Source organism: Anolis sagrei, chromosome 5 (genome assembly GCF_037176765.1).
Source record: "Anolis sagrei isolate rAnoSag1 chromosome 5, rAnoSag1.mat, whole genome shotgun sequence".
Taxonomy (NCBI): Eukaryota; Metazoa; Chordata; class Lepidosauria; order Squamata; family Dactyloidae; genus Anolis; species Anolis sagrei.
The window spans coordinates 106,652,108-106,671,240 of record NC_090025.1 but is presented as its reverse complement, the minus strand read 5'-3'; the positions used below and the strand labels follow the sequence as shown (position 1 = coordinate 106,671,240).

Here is a 19,133-nt window from a genome sequence, read left to right as displayed (position 1 = left end):
AGAAAAGGGCACCAAGTAGTATGAGCCATTTTCAGGAGAAAGAAAGTCTCTGGCAAAGGGGAAGATACTAATAATGGTGGAAAACCAACAGAGCAGGTTACAAATACAAGTAAATAAATACTCTTGCAAAAAATTGGAAAATTGTGAGTAGCCAAAAAATTATACTGTAGAAAAAATGCAGTTTGATTGCACCTTAACTATTATGACTCAATGCTCTGGAATCGTGGGAGCTGTAGTTTGGTGAAATAATAGCAACGAAAGTTAGTGTTTATCCTGGTACAACTACAACTCCTAGGTTCCATAGCACTGATCCATAGCAGTTAAAATGGTCCATTAATTCTGCCATGTAGGTATATTACTGAGTCCCCCAATTTGGCATCTGTAGGCAAAATTTTACTCACCCCTCCGAACACACACATATTTCCTTCTACCTATACTTTGTGTGGTACTCTATTACTGGACCGAAAGTCCCAGCAGGCACCAGCAACATAACCAGTAGAGAGGAATGCTGAGAGTTAGTTTGTTAAGATGTGGAGAGAGAGTGATACCCAGTCCTGAGATATGTGTTGCATTTGTCTGATGTGAGAAGGGTATTCAGAGGTTGTTTGCCAAGTTGCCCATTTCTCTCTCTTCTTTGTCTTCAAAGAATTAGGCATTGGAGCAGAGTGCTGAGGATTTTGAAGCTCCCTTTTGAACTTGGTATTTGGATAGGTTACTTTTATTTCAGTCTCATCAGTTTGATTTCTGTGACAGGGATTAACCATTATTGTCCTCCCTCCATCCCACCTTCACTACCCTGGCTTTGGAGGAAGAGAAGAGGAAGGTACAGCTCCATCATATGCCTAGGTCCGGAAGCAGATGAAATGCCCTCCCTCCATCCATCTTGACTGTCAGTGCTCTGGCCTTGGAGGGAGGGAAGAGGCAGTGTCTACTGGACTTAATTCCTTCCACATTCCACCCTCTTCCCTTGTATGCCATGTTTTTAGATGTAAACCAGAGGACAGGGAAATAATAATAACAACAAATAAATAAATGTCAGATGATCCGCTGGAACTTGTTCCACAAATATATATCATCACCCTGTGACAAAAAACTGGTGGTTTCACAAGCCTGAAAAAGTTACACAAAATTAACACGTCTGGGACTTCTGAATTCAGAATGATAGTTTTGGAACACAATACTCCTGACCTCACGATCGTGGAAAAAAACAATGTATGGATCATCAATGTTGCAATCCCAGTTGACAGCAGAATTGACAAGAAGCTTACACGATATGAGGATTTTAAGATAGCACCGCAAAGACTCTGGCACAAGCCAGTAAAGGTGGTCCCAGTGGTGCTTGGTACACTGGATGCAGTGCCTAAAGACCTTGACCTGCACTTAAAAACAATTGGCGCTGACAAAATTACCATCTGTCAACTGCAAAAGGCCACCCTACTTGGATCTGCATGCCTTATTTGCTGATACATCACGAAGTCTTAGACACTTGAGAAGTGTCCGACATGTGATCAAATACAAAAGCCAGCATTTTTGCTGTGTACTAATCTTGTGTATTAAATAATACTAATACTAATACTACTACTACTACTACTACTACTACTAATAATAATAATAATAATAATAATATTGTTTGTATAATGCACCATGTACAGTGATACTGCAATGATGATGAATGGGCAAGCTCCATGCCAGACATTTTGTGAAAATGCCCAATGCATTAAAAAAAAGTTATATGAGTAACAATTTTTGTCTGTTACATGAAAATCAACTAAGTCTTAGGGCAGTGTAATAATCTAAGAGGTTTTTTTTTGACTGATGCTTTTTTGAACTCTGGTCTATTTTATCAGCGTCTCAAAATTCAATATGTGTCCCCAAGCACAAAAGAGTTTAGGAATGCCCAATATATTAGTTTAAACATTTGGCTAAAAAAATCAGAGATTTTCAACAGATTGATTGTATAGAATACTTCAAATCTTTATCATATCTTCTTCTTTTAAATCTTTATCATACTCTTCTTGTAATTCAACTTGAAATGGTAACTGGGAATGATATAACTTATGTTTACAAACGCTTTCATGGCCAGAATCACTGGGTTGCTGTGAGTCTTTCAGGCTGTATGGCCATGTTCCAGTAGCATTCTCTCCTGATGTTTCACCTACATCTGTGGCTGGCATCTTTAGAGGTCTATACCTGAGGTCTGTGGCAGATCTCTGAAAATGCCAGCCACAGATGTAGGCAAAACATCAGGAGATAATGCTACTGAAACATGGCCATACAGCCAGAAAAACTCACAGCAACCTGAGAAACACTTAGTTTAAAAAAAATTATAACAACTTCCTGTAAATCCACTTGAAATGGGACAGGTTAACAATGTTTATTTCCTGGTCTTAGTAAATGTAGATTTAAACTACAAAATCTGGGAATGTATTTCCCATGTGCATATTCTTATTTCAAATGAAAAGTTTGCTCTGTTGAAGAAACCTACCCTTATTCTTTCCATGTTATTTCTACCCCTGATAACAAAGTTTCTGCTAAAGAAGTAACGTCTATACTTGTGTATAGGTTGACCTCATGTATAAATTGAGGGCAGGTTTTGGTGTTTGGCCTGCTGTTGCTGATCCTATTCTCCCAAGCACCTCGCAGATTCATTCCCAAAAGTGGACCCAAAGCATGGCAGGCTGAGTCTCCACTCCCAGCCCCAGCAAGCAAAGCAGAAGCAGCACAGTTTTCATTCACTCATCCAGATAAAAATGGATGAACTGTAGGTTTGCTCTTAAGTTGCATTTGTATGTAAGGTACATTTTGTAAGTGTAACTCCAGCCAAAATTATATCCAAATTAGCTTTAGATGGCACAGGGGAAGGTGTTTCTTTGGCTGTCTGTGCCCTATTTCACTTCACTTTCTGTCCCTGTGATAATTGTGTTTTGAAAAAAATTGGTTTGTTGTGGAAACAAGGATTGGGGATAAAACTTCAGTGGAGACCCGTTTTCCCCATGATAATTCTTTCAGGAGTGAATTTCTCTCCCAAAGGATAGATTTCTCTCAGTTTCTGTTGCCTCACCCCATTTCCTAACTAGAAGTAATTGGGAAGTTGAATGTTTGTAACTCGGGAACTGCCTGTACATGGAATACATAGGAACTTATTTCTCAAATCATAACAGACAGCTTTAGCCTCTATAAATAACATTAGATTTTAATAGGATTTTGTCACTTTACAAAAATATATTTTACTCAATATAAATGACAAGTGAAAGATAAGGAATTCACAATCGGGTATAACTAATTTTCTCTGCTATTTGCATATTTGTTAAGAAAACTGGATACAATCCACAAAATCAGGCAATTACACAACGCTATTTTATAAGTTTAACTTTTTCTTTTAAAACTCTAAATTTAGGATTTTTGCTGACTTTCTTATTAAAAAGGGCCAGAATTTCCTCTTCAGATTTATGTTGATCCGCAGCAACAGCATAATACTGAGCTATAACCTACGCAAAAGAAGAAAAGAAAATATGCTATATTTCAAGACTTTCATTGCAGATTTTAGAGAACTGAACTTGAATCTCCCACAAACATCCACAGTAATAACAATACTACTAATAATAATACTTTAACTTTTTACCGCCTCTCTTCGTGGCTTGAGGTGGGTTATAACATAGCTAAACCACATAATCATTATGTAAAATACACATATTAAAACGTATTTCTACAAAATACATATATAAAAATACACAGAACAAAGATTAAAATATAGTGAGTTTAAAATTCATGACTAAAACTTGCTGGTGTAATTCAAGAAATTACACGTTAACTTCAAGCTTGAGCTGTTGTTTCATTCCAGTATTGTAGAATGTGCTATAAATCAAAACTCCACATATTATTACGCAATTCTATTTTGCTAGTGCATAAACATTTGCATTGCCCATCAGTCACCAAGAAGTAGCCAGAACTGACAGCTTGACTGTTACAGCTCTAAATGGTGAGAATACAAACCCTATACGGTTCCGGCCCAGTGTATCTGTCCGAACGGATCTCCCTCTACGTCCCACCTCGGAACCTAAGATCCTCTGGGGAGGCCCTGCTCTCGACCCCGCCTTTATCACAAGTGAGATTGGCGGGGACGAGGAGCAGGGCCTTCTCGGTGGTGGCCCCCCACCTGTGGAATTCACTCCCCGGGGAGATTAGATCGGCAACGTCCCTTCTTTCATTTAGGAAAAAGTTGAAAAGCTGGATATGGGACCAGGCATTTGGACACCCTGGCAGCTAAAGAAAGACCTGATGACGAGCTGGAATTTGACAAGACGGAATGGATTTACGAAACTCCGAACGCTGAGCTCAGGATTAGTCTACTATTGTGTTATTGTATTGTTGTGTATTGATGATTTTAATTTTTAATTTGTAACTTTTTAATTTGTTTATATATGTATGTATATGTGACAAAGGCATCAAATTGTGCCTTCCTCTGTAAGCCGCCCTGAGTCCCCCCCGGGGTGAGAAGGGCGGGGTAAAAGTGACGGAAATAATAATAATAATAATAATAATAATAATAATAATAATACAGTTATTCCCATTAATCTTCCCATTTATTAAAACTTCTGCTTGTGTGTGTGTGTCAGGAGCGACTTGAGAAACAAGTAGCTTCTGGTGTGAGACAATTGGCTGTTTGCAAGGACGTCGCCCAGGGGATGTCCAGATTTTGATGCTTTATCATCCTTGTGGGCGGCTTCTCTCATGTCCCCTCATGGGGAGTTGGGACTGACAAAGGGAGCTCAACCCTTTAGTAGAACTAAGTCCACTGCACACCGCACACTGCACCTATTTTATAATCCTTCATACCTCCTGCCACATCAGCACTTTTAACCTTGTACCCAGTACCCCAGTCTGGCCCAGTTTTATTGTGTCTTGTTGTCTTATGCATTGTTATTGTTGTTGTTTATTCTGCTTAACTGTTTTAATTTGCTTTAGGTATTGTATTGTTGTATTGTGTTTTGAGGCCTTGGCCTGTGTAAGCCGCATCGAGTCCCTCGGGAGATGCTAGCGGGGTACAAATAAAGTTATAATAATAATAACCCGTTCTCCCAGATTCGAATCGCTGACCTGTCGGTCAGGAGTCCTGCTGGCACAAGCGCTTAACCCCTTGCGCCACCGGGGGCTCCAGACTTCTGCTAAGCATTAGGTATTTATTACTCAAAGACAGACAGAGCACACCAATTTGGAGATAATTAGGATGTGTGTGTGTGTGTGTGTGTGTGTATAATTTTAATTCTCATACTGATTTGGTTGCAAAACCTTAGCCTTACATTGGATAAAATGAATTCTCGTAAACACTTCCTTAACTGCCGAATGGCTTATAGAACTTTTTATAATTCCAACTGCTGAGAAGTTTTTACAAAGGGTTTATGACAGATTCTTTATGTAGGACAGTTACAGTATGTCAAAAGCAGGCTTTACTGCTGCAGTTGTAACCTGTTGTTACCCTTTGTTACAGCTGCTTGTTTAATAAGATTTAAAATCATAGCAGGCCATACTTGCTTTGAATTTACATAAACGAACATTTAGAGGACACAGGTGAGTAGAGTAGATGTAAACCACCTTGAGTCACCTTCAGGTTTGAAAAAGGTAGGATAGAAATACCGTAAATAAATAAATACCACCGTCGTGTTTTCTCTGTGATGCTTATGTAGGAGTCATAAAGTTTTATATACAGCTTCATAAGGCACCCTCATACCTTTTTCCTTAGTTTCTTAATTGATATTTCATTGTCAGGTGCTTGCTTCAGCACAGCCTTTATGGTCTCTTTCCACCTGAATTTACCTGTATAAAAAATAAGCGATACCACAAATAAGAGTAATCATTTCAGTACATTTCAGTCCAAGTTATTACAGGAAGCAAACACCATCTTACAAACCAGCGTTTGTTTACTAAAGTGCACTTCAATTATTGTCATTAGCATGTATTATTCTTCTGGCACAGAAACAAGATTTTAAAGATCCTTAACATCATTCTTATGCATCCAAAACCATGATTAGCACACTAAGACTAGCAGCATCTAGGAAGCCACTGGCCCTTAAGGAAAACATGCATAAATGTTCTTTTTGCCAGTGGAGGAAAAATAATTTTCAACATAATAACTTACATGTTTCATCTTTAAAAATCTTGAAAAAGTACCAATTACCCTCTAAATAACAACTATTTCTAGAAATGTGAATGCCAGGATAGCTGTACAACTTTCCACTTCCCCATTGCAGTTGTGGTAAGAGGGAGAAATTGGTAGAAATCAAGTGAAGGCAGCTTTTTATCCAAGAGAGGTACATGGGACAAAGGAAGCAGAAAGAGATGATCATGATATTTTAACAGGCTGTGTTTTATGTGCAGACTTCACAAGATGTCTGACTTGGCCACGGTAGTCCACGCTCTGGTTACATCCCGTCTAGACTACTGCAACGCTCTCTACGTGGGGCTGCCTTTGAAGACGGCTCGGAAGCTCCAATTAGTCCAACGGTCGGCAGCCATGATACTAACAGGAGCGGAGCGCAGGGAGCATACAACTCCTCTGCTGCACCAGCTCCACTGGCTGCCGATTTGCTACCGGGCTCAATTCAAAGTGCTGGCGTTGGCCTTTAAAGCCCTAAACGGTTCTGGCCCAACCTACCTATCCGAACGTATCTCGGCCTATCAGCCCACCAGGACCCTAAGATCTTCTGGGGAGGCCCTGCTCTCTATCCTGCCTGCTTCACAGGTGCGGCTGGCGGGAACGAGAGACAGGGCCTTTTCTGTTGTGGCCCCTCGGCTATGGAACGCCCTTCCCATGGAGGTAAGATCAGCCCCCTCGCTGATGGTGTTTCGAAGAAGATTAAAAACCTGGATGTTCAAACAGGCATTTGGTTAATTCGGTGCAATGAATGTGATGATTAAAGGATTGGTAATATGGACGACGAAACTGGATCATGATTTTAGTCAGGAGATGCATTGGATTGTTATTGATGTGCCAATATTGTGTATTATGTTTTTATGGTTTTAAATTGTATACTGTTGACTGTTGTATTTTGTTGTAAACCGCGTTGAGTCGCCAGCTAGGCTGAGAAACAGCGGTATACAAGTACAGTAAATAAATAAATAAATAAAATAAATGAGATTTGGTCCCAGCTGGTAAACTGGTTGGGATTTCTGGGAATTATAGGCAAAAAACACCCAAAGGTTCAGAACCACTGCTGTAAGGTAACTTCAAGAATCTTGACAGACCACCAATCTGATCAGGAGCTTGCCAAAAAAAGGGAAGATTAAGCAGCAAGAAAGCCTACTACTGGGAATTAGGTTTTAAAGCAAGTGGTCTATTTCCCTGCTCACATTACATCTCTCCTGTTGTTTATTTGAGGGGATTCAGGGCGGTGAAATATTGACCTGATGAATTTCTGTCATTGTAAATATCATATGGTGCAATTTCCAAAAAATAAGGCTACCTTGATGCTCATCCTCATTTTCTTCGGATATTGAAGTGTTGATTCTTTTTTCAGCAGGGGGAGATTCATCTATTGGGGAAATATACATGAGAAATGGAGTCATGGAAATCCAAAAACAGAATACAGTCTGTTTTGACTTTTGCAGATTTATCTGTGGATTTGATTAATACATTATTTCCAGAAATGTCTAGGTGCTTCAGGGTGACTCTATGGTCAAGAGGACGACCTCTTCTCCCCCCCCCCCCCCATTTTCTTGCCCAAACCAGAAAACGTGGTCACCTCCAAAAAATCAACCAAGCTTCTACAGAGCCTTTAATTCAAAATCTTTCTCAGAAAGAAAGGCCTTTATATTTTTAATACTGCAATCCAATTATAGGCCTATGATCTACCCCACTGTTGATAAAGTACTTTAAAATAGAAAAAAAAATCCTTTGCATCTTTTGTTATATGCCCCCACGTTTCATTCTCAACGTACCCATGGGTCATATCAAAATTCATAATTTTGACTTCAATAGCTGCCCTAGACTTATACATAAGGTACAATTATATGCAAGTATGCATGCTTTGACTGGCCATTCATAAAACCTGTTTACAGTAGAATTTTGCTAGAATGTCAGAAACAGAGCAAACCATGGCTCAACCATACCCCATTTTTACCATCCAGCATTAAAATTTATCATAGCAATATCTTCAGTTCTTCTCATCCCTGCTTTTTTAAGTCTCTCTCTCTCTCTCTCTCTCTTATTTGTATTTAGCATTAAGACATTAACTATAAGATACTAAATGGGTTATATAACTAAGAACAGCATGAAGTGTAAATTTTGTACCTTCTGAGAGGTTGCGCTTGCGCTTTTTTGCACTTGCTTTGGCTCTGGGTTCTTTGACATCAATACCACCTCCATTCACTTCCATGTCGGTTGAAACAACTGCTTGCTGATGCTTTGTTTTCAAGTAATTAGTTTTGGAAAATGTTCCATTCGTGTTCTCTTTCTTAGACTTTTTGCTTTTTATAAGGTCCTCACTTTCTTGCTGAACATGCACACGTGATTGTTTATTCTTTTTCATATTTTCCCTCTCTTCCTTTTTGCTCTTTTTTGTTGTGGAAATCTTTGTTTTTACCTCTGATGGTGTTGGCACATCTTCACTCTTTGTGGATGGGTTTTCAACGATTTCCTGTTGGGAAGACATCTTAGTAAAAATTATCATTGCATGTCATTTGGTAAAAGTGTACTTAAAATTTAGAGAAGTAAAAGACAGAAAAGAAATGTGCTCTTGGCACTCTGATTATCTTGATAGTATGTCTATGAGCTGGACAACTGAACAAAAAATTGGTGGAGTAGAATCCACTCAAGGATTAATCCATGCTGTAAATAATGTATTGTCACAGTAAGTCTAATATTTTTTTCTTATTCAGTGACGAACCACAATCTTGAACTAGCAGTTCCCAGGTAGGTTATCTTACTTTTATCTATTACACTGCCCAACACAGCACTGGTTTTCCCCGATCAGCTCTAGTTTCTGAGATATAAAATATATGCCACCTACCATCACCACCTGCTCCCTGTAGAAAACAATGATAATATGGATAACAGCAAAAACCCTACTGAAAGGAAGGACCTAGAAAATGCCTAGAGGGGACATATTTGGTCAAAAGTAGATAAATGAACCTTTGGATACCGCTAACACAGATACAGGGATCATACTATATTGCAGCATTACATTTCTAAAATGCTTTTGTTCTTTGACCTGAAGGCACCATTTAAAGGCATGAGGCATATGGATCACCACTGGGAAAATGGGGGAGGGGGGGAGGACGATGTTCACAATTCAATACAGAACTTGCACAGAGTTTCGCTGCCCTGTTTTAGACCAACCTCTAGTTTGCCAGGCAGAGCCCATCTTCCATTTGGGGAGAATCTGGCATTTGGATAGACTCTCTATCTCATAAATTTTTATTCCCATCTTCAGTTCACAAGCACTTAAAAATATTCACATGAACAGTAAACTAAGAAATGATGCAATTTATATAACTGACTAACACAGCTGTCTTTCAGAAAAAGGATTGGTTTTACTCTGCAGAAAGGACAGAAACCCATCTTTTTCATGACTATGCTTTTAAAATACTGTTTATTAAGCACTTAACAAATAGTAAATCATTTGAAATCTGTAATCCTATTTCATGCATATAATGAATCAAAGTATCAATACATTTTAAACAAGCAACCAGACAACAAAAGTCTGACTACAACTCAGGTCAACAACAATGTCTGATTTCCCTACCTTTTTGGTCGCTTCTGAAAAAATATCCCACACCTGGTCCTGCAAGGCCTTGTTGTGTATTTTTAAACTGTTGGCCATCCAGTTCTATTTAATAAGAAAGCAGAAGAATTTCTATTTTAGCAGCATAATACAAGACCCAATTTCAACACAACCAATCTATCGTCTTTGCAGTATTCTGTTCATTAGAAGGCTTGCATCCACCAGTGTTCAAATGCTTTCGCTAGAGCCTGTCAGAAATTGCTAGAAACTGAGCGGTTAGTTTGCAATGTTACTATTCTTGTACCACAAAATCTAGTCATTAATAAATATTTGGGAAGGGGAACTAGTTTTATATGGGTCTTGAGCTTACATAGACATTCCTTTGCAGATACACAAACAAGCTGGTAGGGGTGATGCCATCTCTATGATTCATGTTTGACCTATACACTTGAAAAACACTGGCCAGGAAAGATCAGAAGTTGCCATGAGATTTATTTATTTTGCTATTGTTAACTGCTCTCAAGGCAGGTTTGATCTATAGAGACCCTACAAATGTGATACCTCCATGAAGGCCTATCATGAACTGCTTCAGCCTTGCAAACCCAGGGCTATGACTTTCTTGATTGTGTTTATCCAGAATTATTGGCTTTTCCTCTCAGTCCTGCCGTTTCATGATATAGCCAAAGTATGACAGCACAGTTTAGTCTTTTTGGTTTCTAGGGGGAGCTCAGGCTTAATTCACTTTTAGTCTTTCGTACCCATAGAATTCTCCTTTAGCATTATGTTTCAAATCAGTTTTGTTGTCTTCTGTCGGCTTTTGTTTTTTGCTGGCCAGTTACTACTTCCTTCAAAAACAGTATTTGCTAAGGATAGCGTGTCTCCTCTGAATTAATGCCTGGAGGAGGTAATGGACTGGATGAAGAAAAACAAATTGAAACTGAGTCCAGATAAGACAGAGATATTTAAAATTAAGGGTCATAACCTGGGGAGACTGTGTTTGCAGTTTGGGAGTGCTCCTTCATCTGTCTCTCCAAATGTCAGCTCAAAAAGATGTGATGGCAGGAGTGCTTACTACCAGCTTTGGTTGATACGTCAGCTGCACCCCTCCCTACAACTAGAGGACTAAAGATGGCAGTGCACGCAAGGTTGGACTTCTTCAATGCAGTTTACATTGGGCTTCCTCTGTAACAAGTTTGGAAGCTTCAATTAGTTCAAAACACGACAGCCTGATTGGTTATAGGAGCATCCAGGAGTGAGCATATTGCCCCTATACTCATTGCCAATTAGTTTTGGGGCAAAGTACAAAGTGTTGGTTCTGATCTTCAAAGCAATACATGGTTTGGGTCCAGGTTACCTACAGTATTGCTTTCTCCTACACAATCCATGGCACCTAAGGATGCTAACTCCATGCAGCCAGAACCCGACTGGCAATCTTCATCCAGAAGAACTTTTCATTGGCTGCTCCACAATTGAGGAATTACCTACCAGAAGAGATCCCGATGCTAAACCAGCTGTCAAAAATTAACATACACATAAAGACCCATAAAGTGAGATAAATTATATCTGTAATTTAACTGCGTAACTATGCTTTTGTATTTTCTTCATTAATTGTCATAAGTAGTCACATTTCAAAGTGTACAAGATTGCAGTCTAAAACAGTTGTATCACTAAGCAACATACTTGAAACTTTTGCTTTTTTCTTGGAATATTGTCATAGGCATACATCTGTTCTAAAATTTCTCGAACTTTGGGGTTAATGTTGGTTTTCTTGATTGCTTCATGAATCTTCTACACAAAGAAAACGGATACGATTACATCAGAAAAATTAAGCAGCAAATCTTACACAATTAAACATGTTGCATCCCATAGCATATGTACTTAAAACACAGGTTACAAATTAACATAGCTCCACTTCCTTTGTTCACGAAGTACAGGGAATGGACAAAGACATTGATTGTCAAGACAATCTAATTAAAAAATACAATATAACTGCACATTCCCCCTACAGTTTAATGTCATTGTGAATAATGGCACTGAGACAAAATTCTATATGCCAGCTATAAAGATACTTTACAGCTAAATATCCTTACAAATGAAATCCAAAATTTGACTGGATCATATAAGAACACTATTGATTACTACAAAATTCATACATTTTAATAGTTGTATTTTATGGCCCTCTGTTTTACTAGTCTATCATACTTTCCCATTACCTGTGCTGATCAGGCCTGATGGGAACTATTGCAACAATATTTGGAAAACCAAAAGTTCCCCAGCCTGAAATATTTCAGTGCAGGATTTTTTCCCCCTAGAAAATACAATGAAGAATTGTTTCTCTCTCATCTATCTAACTCTAGTGTGCATGCTTAATAGGCAACTCAAATCAGTAACACACTCTATAATAAATAAATCCCGAGGGTAAGGCAACACTGGTAAGCAGCACAGCCAGTTATCAATACAGTACTCAGTCTGGTTCACATGATATTGAACTCTTTCTTAAGAATCAGGTTCATGGTTAAGAGGCACTTTAGAGTTTACACTCCCTTTCAAACGTCTGGTAGCACCTGTAACTCAGAATGCATTTACCAACTTTAATTGATATGTCACATGTGACCTCCACTGACAAACACATTTTCTATTTGCCACACATCAGGTTATTATAAAAACTTTTATAACTTCAACTGGTTCAAAGTACATAAAACTATAAAATAATGCTCAAAATGTTCCACTTTCAGAGGTTATAAAAAGCTATATTTTCCAAAACTGTTTGTTTCTGTAATTAATATTGTTTGAGGCATTAGTGTTCAGTGATTTTTTTAAAGTCTGTATTTTTTTTTGTATTAACTTGTATCAGAGACTGCAAGTTAATACAAAACTCAACATATGACTTTTTCTGAAACTGAATGCATTTTTGGTAAGTGTATGTATGTTTTACCTGAATCCATTCTTGCTGTTTGACATCTCCTTTGTGGGTTTTGGCTTCGAATCCCTTGCCCCCATACTTCTGGTCTTCACTTAGGCACTTCACATGGGATTTATAATCATCACCCCTTAGACATTAAGAACAGCATATTGTAGAAGAACTTTTAACATATCCAGCCAGAGCCAGGATTCTTTCAATTATGGATCTATCAGAAAAGTCTTATACATGCCAAAAGACTGTTATCCTACCCAAACTACCATATAACTCCAGTTAGCACCAACTCTCTAAAATCTTCCTAGCACCTTCACTGAAACTGAGACATTTCTAGATGAAAACAATAGGTTCTACTTCTAGTCTAGGTGATGAGAACACATTAGAGTGAATCAGTCCTGGTCATCAATTATTACAACCATGGTATCTCCAAAGAGATGCCGGATTCCAATTACTGCTCAACCATTAATTTATTGGATAATCACAGAAACAGCCCAATCTGCTTCACCATGGTATTAAGAGGTTTAGGGTGTAATCGTATGAGGGAAAAGATTAATAGATGGAGTTCCTCATGACTTTGTTCTGGTGAAAACTCTTCCAATATGGCAAAGTAAAAGTAGAGATATTTTCCAGCTTCATTTTCCTTCTCCAGATATTTTTGAAGAATCAATTTTAACCCTGCCTTTCATACACAGTGTGAGCAATTTGAGAGGAAGTGCTAGACTGGCTTTTGGAAGTGCTTAATTTTCTCTGTGCGTTTTTAGAGTGACCAAGAGAACATATGACTTCCTCTCATATTCCATTTCCTGCCATGGCCCCAGCATGTCTTTCCTGCCATGACCCCCGTGTCTTTAATGATGATGGACACTAGATTTATGAGACTCAAAACTTTATGAGGTTTATGACCTTGGAAAGAGACCACTTGGAAGTCAGAAGTGGAATCCAAAAACAGGTCTCCCTCTCCAAGCACTGCTGATTCATCCTGTAGCTCCACTGATGCATTTCTAGCACCACAGAATTGCAGTAAAACCACACGTGATGTAGGATTAAGCATGCTTAATCCATGTATTTAAATTGGATTAAATACACAGTGGGATTAAATGGGAACAAATTTGGGTACACATGATGACATAATTATAAAACTCTCATTACTATTCATATGCTCTAAAGAGGAATATTCCACTCCCTACAAAATTTCTGAAATAAAAAGGTGCTATTCCCTTGAACAAGTGCTAGTTTAGCATGAGCTAGTTCTTCATCTAAGAGTCTCAGCAGGTTTTGGTTAAGAATCATATAATCATACATTTAGAACAGTGGTTCTCAGCCTATGGGTCCCCAGATGTTTTGGCCTTCAACTCCCAGAAATCTTAACAGTTGGTAAATTGATTGGAATTTCTGGGAGATGTAGGCCAAAACACCTGGGGACCCACAGGTTGAGAACCACTGACTTAGAAGGAACATTTTGGACTCTGCTCAGTGCAAGATCTCCAGCTAAAGCATTTCCAGCAGGTAGCTGTCCAGCCTCTTTTTGAGGACAACAGGGAAAGAGATTAAACCACCCCTCCAGCTTTATCAAGTTCTATTTCATGCCTACATATTGTGGCATCTACAAAACAATTTACTTTTATATTGATTTCAAATCAAACTGCATTATTTTCAAAATCATAACAAAACATGCATGAGTATCTTTTCAACATGGGGAATGAGTGCAATCATACTACATGAACTTTCAGCTAACAGTCAAAACAGTGCTGTTCTGCACAATTTCTAATGTTGGAAATTGTAGTTTTAAAATTAAATTTCAGAATTGTTTCTAAAATGCTTTTGAAAGAGCATCTTAATGAGTTTTTAAAAAAGTTTTCTTAGTCCTGCTTTACTTTCTTTTATTTATTGCACCAAAAGTTCTTGTGAATTACAGCAGACAGTGATACAGAAATATCTTGAATACAGAAACTCAAACACCCACACAGAATGTTGATATTTATTTTTGTTTAACTTCTTAAAAACTTGGTTCCTGAACCTCAGAATAACTAAAGTGATTGCTTTAGAAAAAAGATCCATCTTACTAGTCACATCCAAACTGAGTTCTGAATCTATATCTTATTGCACCATTAGCGAAAATGGACTTGCTGTGCTGCAAGTGAATTTCCTCTAATCAATAGTGAAGTAAGAGTATGGTTCTACTTACCAGAAATCTTTGCCACAGTCCATACAAGAAAGACACTGACAGTTCCGGCACATATTTACATGTTTTTCCACCTGGCCCTTCTTCACCGATTCTCCACAAGCATTACAGGTGAAAACTACCATCTTGAAAAATAACAGAATTCAATTCTTCAAATGCTATTAGATCATATTACCTTCAAGAAAATTTGAGAAATGAATATAATTGACCATTTTTGAATCACTATTTGTTATGCTTTAGCCTCAAATGGAGGCATTATCCAGCTCAAGCACCAGTATCATAGCATCAATGAGAAAGGAGAACATACGGATACTCTTATGTAGTTGTAATATCGTATGAGCATCCCATATCCAGAAATTCAAAATACTCCAAAATCCACATGCAACTGAAATAGTGATATTGTTGCTTTCTGATGTTCAATCTGCACAAGCTTTGTTTCATGAACAAAATCATTAAATTACCTTCATATTTATATAAGGCATAAATGAAACACACATTAATTTCATGTTTAGACCTAGGACCATTGCCACAATATTTCATGACATATATGCAAGTATTTGCAAACACTTCTGATTTCAAGAATTTTGGATAAGGGATGCTCAACCACACTGCTATAACCCTACATGTTGTGAACTGTACCTTTGGACACCAAGCCTGATGGGTCTTTATCTTGTCAATAAAGCAAAGGTTGCACTTATACCATAGAATTAACACAGGATGACACCACAGTAACAGCCATGGCTGAATGCTATGAAATCCTGGGGGGCTGAGTTTAGTGAGGCACCAACACTTTTGCCTGTATAAAACTATGACTGCCAGGATTTATAGCATTTAGCCATGGCAGTGAAAGTGATGTCAAACTTCACAACGTCTATAAGTGCAGATGCATCCAATTAGAAAGAGCCAGGCATAGACAAGGCAGAAACTTCTTAGGGACACAGAAAAATATTAAATTACATGCTTGCTGTCTACAAGGAGGCAAAGAATACCGAAAGAAGAGTTTTTAGTTAAAAGCGCTATTACACTATATATAACACGATTTTTGTTCCTGGGATATAAACATCATTTCCTAATTGGTTCTGTCATAAAAACATGGAAAACATTTATTACTATAGTTTTTTCCTAGAATAGTTTTTCAATGAATATCTCATCGAGTCTCAACCAATTCAACATAGTTTGTGACAGCCACAAGTTTCTGGAGTATAGCAACTACTTTAAAGTAAGTACCATACAATTAAATGGGAAATAGCACTTTCAAACGGGGAACATACTTTTTTTCAAATTTTGTTACATAGTGTTATGCTGGGAAAAGCATGTAATGTTGACAATCTAGAACAGGGGTCTCCAAACTAAGGTCATTTACCTGGTTCCCATCCTAAACTTTAGAGTTAAGGTCGCCCTAAGGGAAAATGCACAACAACAAGAACAATGCTAATTCACTTGTCTATTTCATCAGCCAAAAGCAGGCAATTTCCCATTGAAATACTGATGCTAAATCTGGTCTTCATTTTAAATACTGTACTGCTCTTTTATGTTTATTTGGACTAAAATATATGTGCATTGTGTGTAGGAATCCATTAGTGCTTTTTCCAAACTACAGTCCACACACACACACTGAACAGCTCAGGGACAGTGAACTGGCCGTCGGTTTAAAGGGTCTGAGGAGCCCTGGCCTAGAAGGCTCTTTCCAGGATGTGGGTAACATTAGGACACAGGAGTGGTTAATATAGACCCCATCTACGCTGCCATATACAATCCAGATTATATGCTTTGAACTGGATTATATGGTAGCATAGTAATGGTTCAACAATGGCTGCTTATATCTAATCTTCCACAATCCTGATGTCAAGAGCTGTTTGACAGTGGTTATGCTGCTTCAGAGTGTGGTGGTCTCCTTCTCTGGGGTTTTTTAAGCAGAGGCCGGATGGCCATCTGTCGGGGGTGCTTTGATTATGAGTTCCATCTGAACATGAGGAAGAACCTGTGAGAGCTATTCAGCAGTGGAACTCTCTGCCCCAGAGTGTGGTGGAGGCTCCTTCTTTGGAGGCTTTTAAACAGAGGCTGGATGGCCATCTGTCAGGGGTGCTTTGAATGCAATATTCCTGCTTCTTAGCAGGGGGATGGACTGGATGGCCCATGAGGTCTCTTCCAACTCAGCCAGTGGAGGTGACATAACAGGGGGGTGGAGCATACCACCCCTGTTATGTCAGCTCCACTAGCCGCCGATCCAGTTCTGAGCACAATTCAAAGTGCTGGTTTTGACCTACAAAACCCTATACGGCTCCGGCCCAGCGTACCTGTCCGAACGTATCTCCTTCTACGTCCCACCTCGGAGTTTAAGATCCTCCGGGGAGGCCCTACTCTCGGCCCCACCTTTATCACAAGTGAGACTGGTGGGGACGAGGGACAGGGCCTTCGCGGTGGTGGCCCCTTGCCTGTGAAATGCACTCCCCGGGGAAATTAGGTCATCAACATCCCTCCTCTCTTTCAGAAGGAAGTTAAAAACCTGGATATGGGACCAGGCTTTTGGGTAAGCTGGCAGATGGATGACGACCAGGGTAGGAAAGGACAATGACAATGCTGGATGGATTATGGATTTATGAATTGGCGAACGTTGACCACAAGATGATTTTATTGCTGCTATTGTATTAATTTGATTGTTTTAACTAGTTATAACTGTTGTCGTTATATTGTATTTTGTATATTGTATTAAGTGAACTGTTGGGCATCGAATTGTGCCTTTTGTAAGCCGCCCTGAGTCCCCCTTAGGGAGTTGAGAAGGGCGGGGTAGAAGCACTCCAAATAAATAAAAGAAATAAAATAAACTCTATGATTCTATGGAAGAAGGTTGGCTCTTGTGGTCTCTTCCAACAATTCAAATTATTTAATGTAGAAGAGTGTAAAAAAAGATGTCTAGATGCAATTGCCCAAGGCCAATCAGAAAGATGAATAACACCCAGACCTCACAACCTCTGAGGATGCCTGCCATAGATGCAGGCGAAACGTCAGGAGAGAATGCTTCTAGAACATGACCCTATGGGCCGAAAAAAAAACCTACAACAATCCAACGCCCATTCCTCCTCTTTTGTGGCTTGTATGGAGGGAAAACAGTTCTTTGCAAGACTAGAGGAGCAGTTTCACACCCAAAGTGCCATGGCCTGAGGATGGAGGAAAGGCAATGGCCTACTATCCGCTTCCCTTTAACTCCTGCCTTACTTCCCCATGGCCTGGACCCAAACAGTTGGTTAACTTACAGCTATGGCTCTTTTATGACGGGTTAGAAAAACTTCCCTGCGCCTTTGAGAAGAGGCCGCCTTTATTCTCCGTGGATATATCACTGGCAGCCACGCGCAGTCTCCTAGGCTCCCCCTCTTCCCTAAAGGAGGCACTTCCGCTTGGAAGAGGGGGCGGGATTTCCGGCGGAATTGAGCCTCCTGCTGTTAAAGGCTCAGGCGTCAGTAGAGCTGTACGTGGAGTCATTCTGCATCCTCGTTGGAAGCTCTCTTCTAATGATTCCCAAACACTATTACTCTAAGGGGATTTTAATCAAAGCCTTCCTGACAAAGAGCCATCCAGTCATAAATATAGATAGATAGATATGATTCACACACACACACAGATATAGTATAGATTTGAAAGGGACCCCTAAAGAAGGACAATTATATGTTGCATTTTCCAGAGTAGGCAAACCAGACACTCTCCACATCAACACTGGCAAAGAAACAGCAAGAAATATGTTTACCCTCAAGTAGAAAGAAATCATATATATTAGAAACCAACACTTTCTCATTACTTTATTTTCCAGATCACCAGACTGGGCCACAGCAACGTGTGGCAGGGGACGGCTAGCCTATATAAATAAAAATATAATGATTGTTAGTGGGATTAACCTAACTCAAAAACCACTTGACATATTACCCCCAAATTTGGCCAAAAGACACCCAAGGAGTGACCATCACTTAAAAATGATTTTGTCATTTGGGACTTGGAGTTGCTGGGATTTATAGTTCACCTACAATCAAAGAGCATTCTAAACTTCACCAATGATGGAACTGAACCACAGGGCTCCCATGACCAACGCAAAACCCTAGAAGGGTTTGGTGGGCATTGAGCTTAAGTTTGGGAGTTGTAGTTCACCAACATCCAGAGAGCACTGTGGACTCAAACAATGATGGATATGGACCAAACTTGGCACAAATATTCCATATGCCCAAATATGAACACAGATTGAGTTTGGGGAAAATAGACCTTGACATTTGGAAGTTGTAGTTACTGGGATTTATAGTTCACCTACAATCAAAGAGCATTCTGACCC

General features: G+C 39.1%; 1 protein-coding gene across 1 annotated transcript; it reads right to left on the bottom strand.

Annotated features, from left to right (window-relative positions):
- Window positions 1-3,172: 3,172 nt before the first annotated feature.
- LYAR (Ly1 antibody reactive) lies at window positions 3,173-18,228 on the bottom strand. The gene is made up of 9 exons (XM_067468957.1): window positions 18,073-18,228; window positions 14,822-14,993; window positions 12,655-12,769; window positions 11,400-11,507; window positions 9,741-9,824; window positions 8,288-8,633; window positions 7,461-7,529; window positions 5,729-5,814; window positions 3,173-3,488 (listed from the first exon to the last, which is right to left on the bottom strand). Exons 2-9 carry the CDS (start codon window positions 14,941-14,943, stop codon window positions 3,354-3,356), a joined length of 1,065 nt encoding a protein of 354 aa, XP_067325058.1. The 5' UTR covers window positions 14,944-14,993; window positions 18,073-18,228; the 3' UTR covers window positions 3,173-3,353.
- Between the last annotated feature and the right edge of the window lie 905 nt (window positions 18,229-19,133).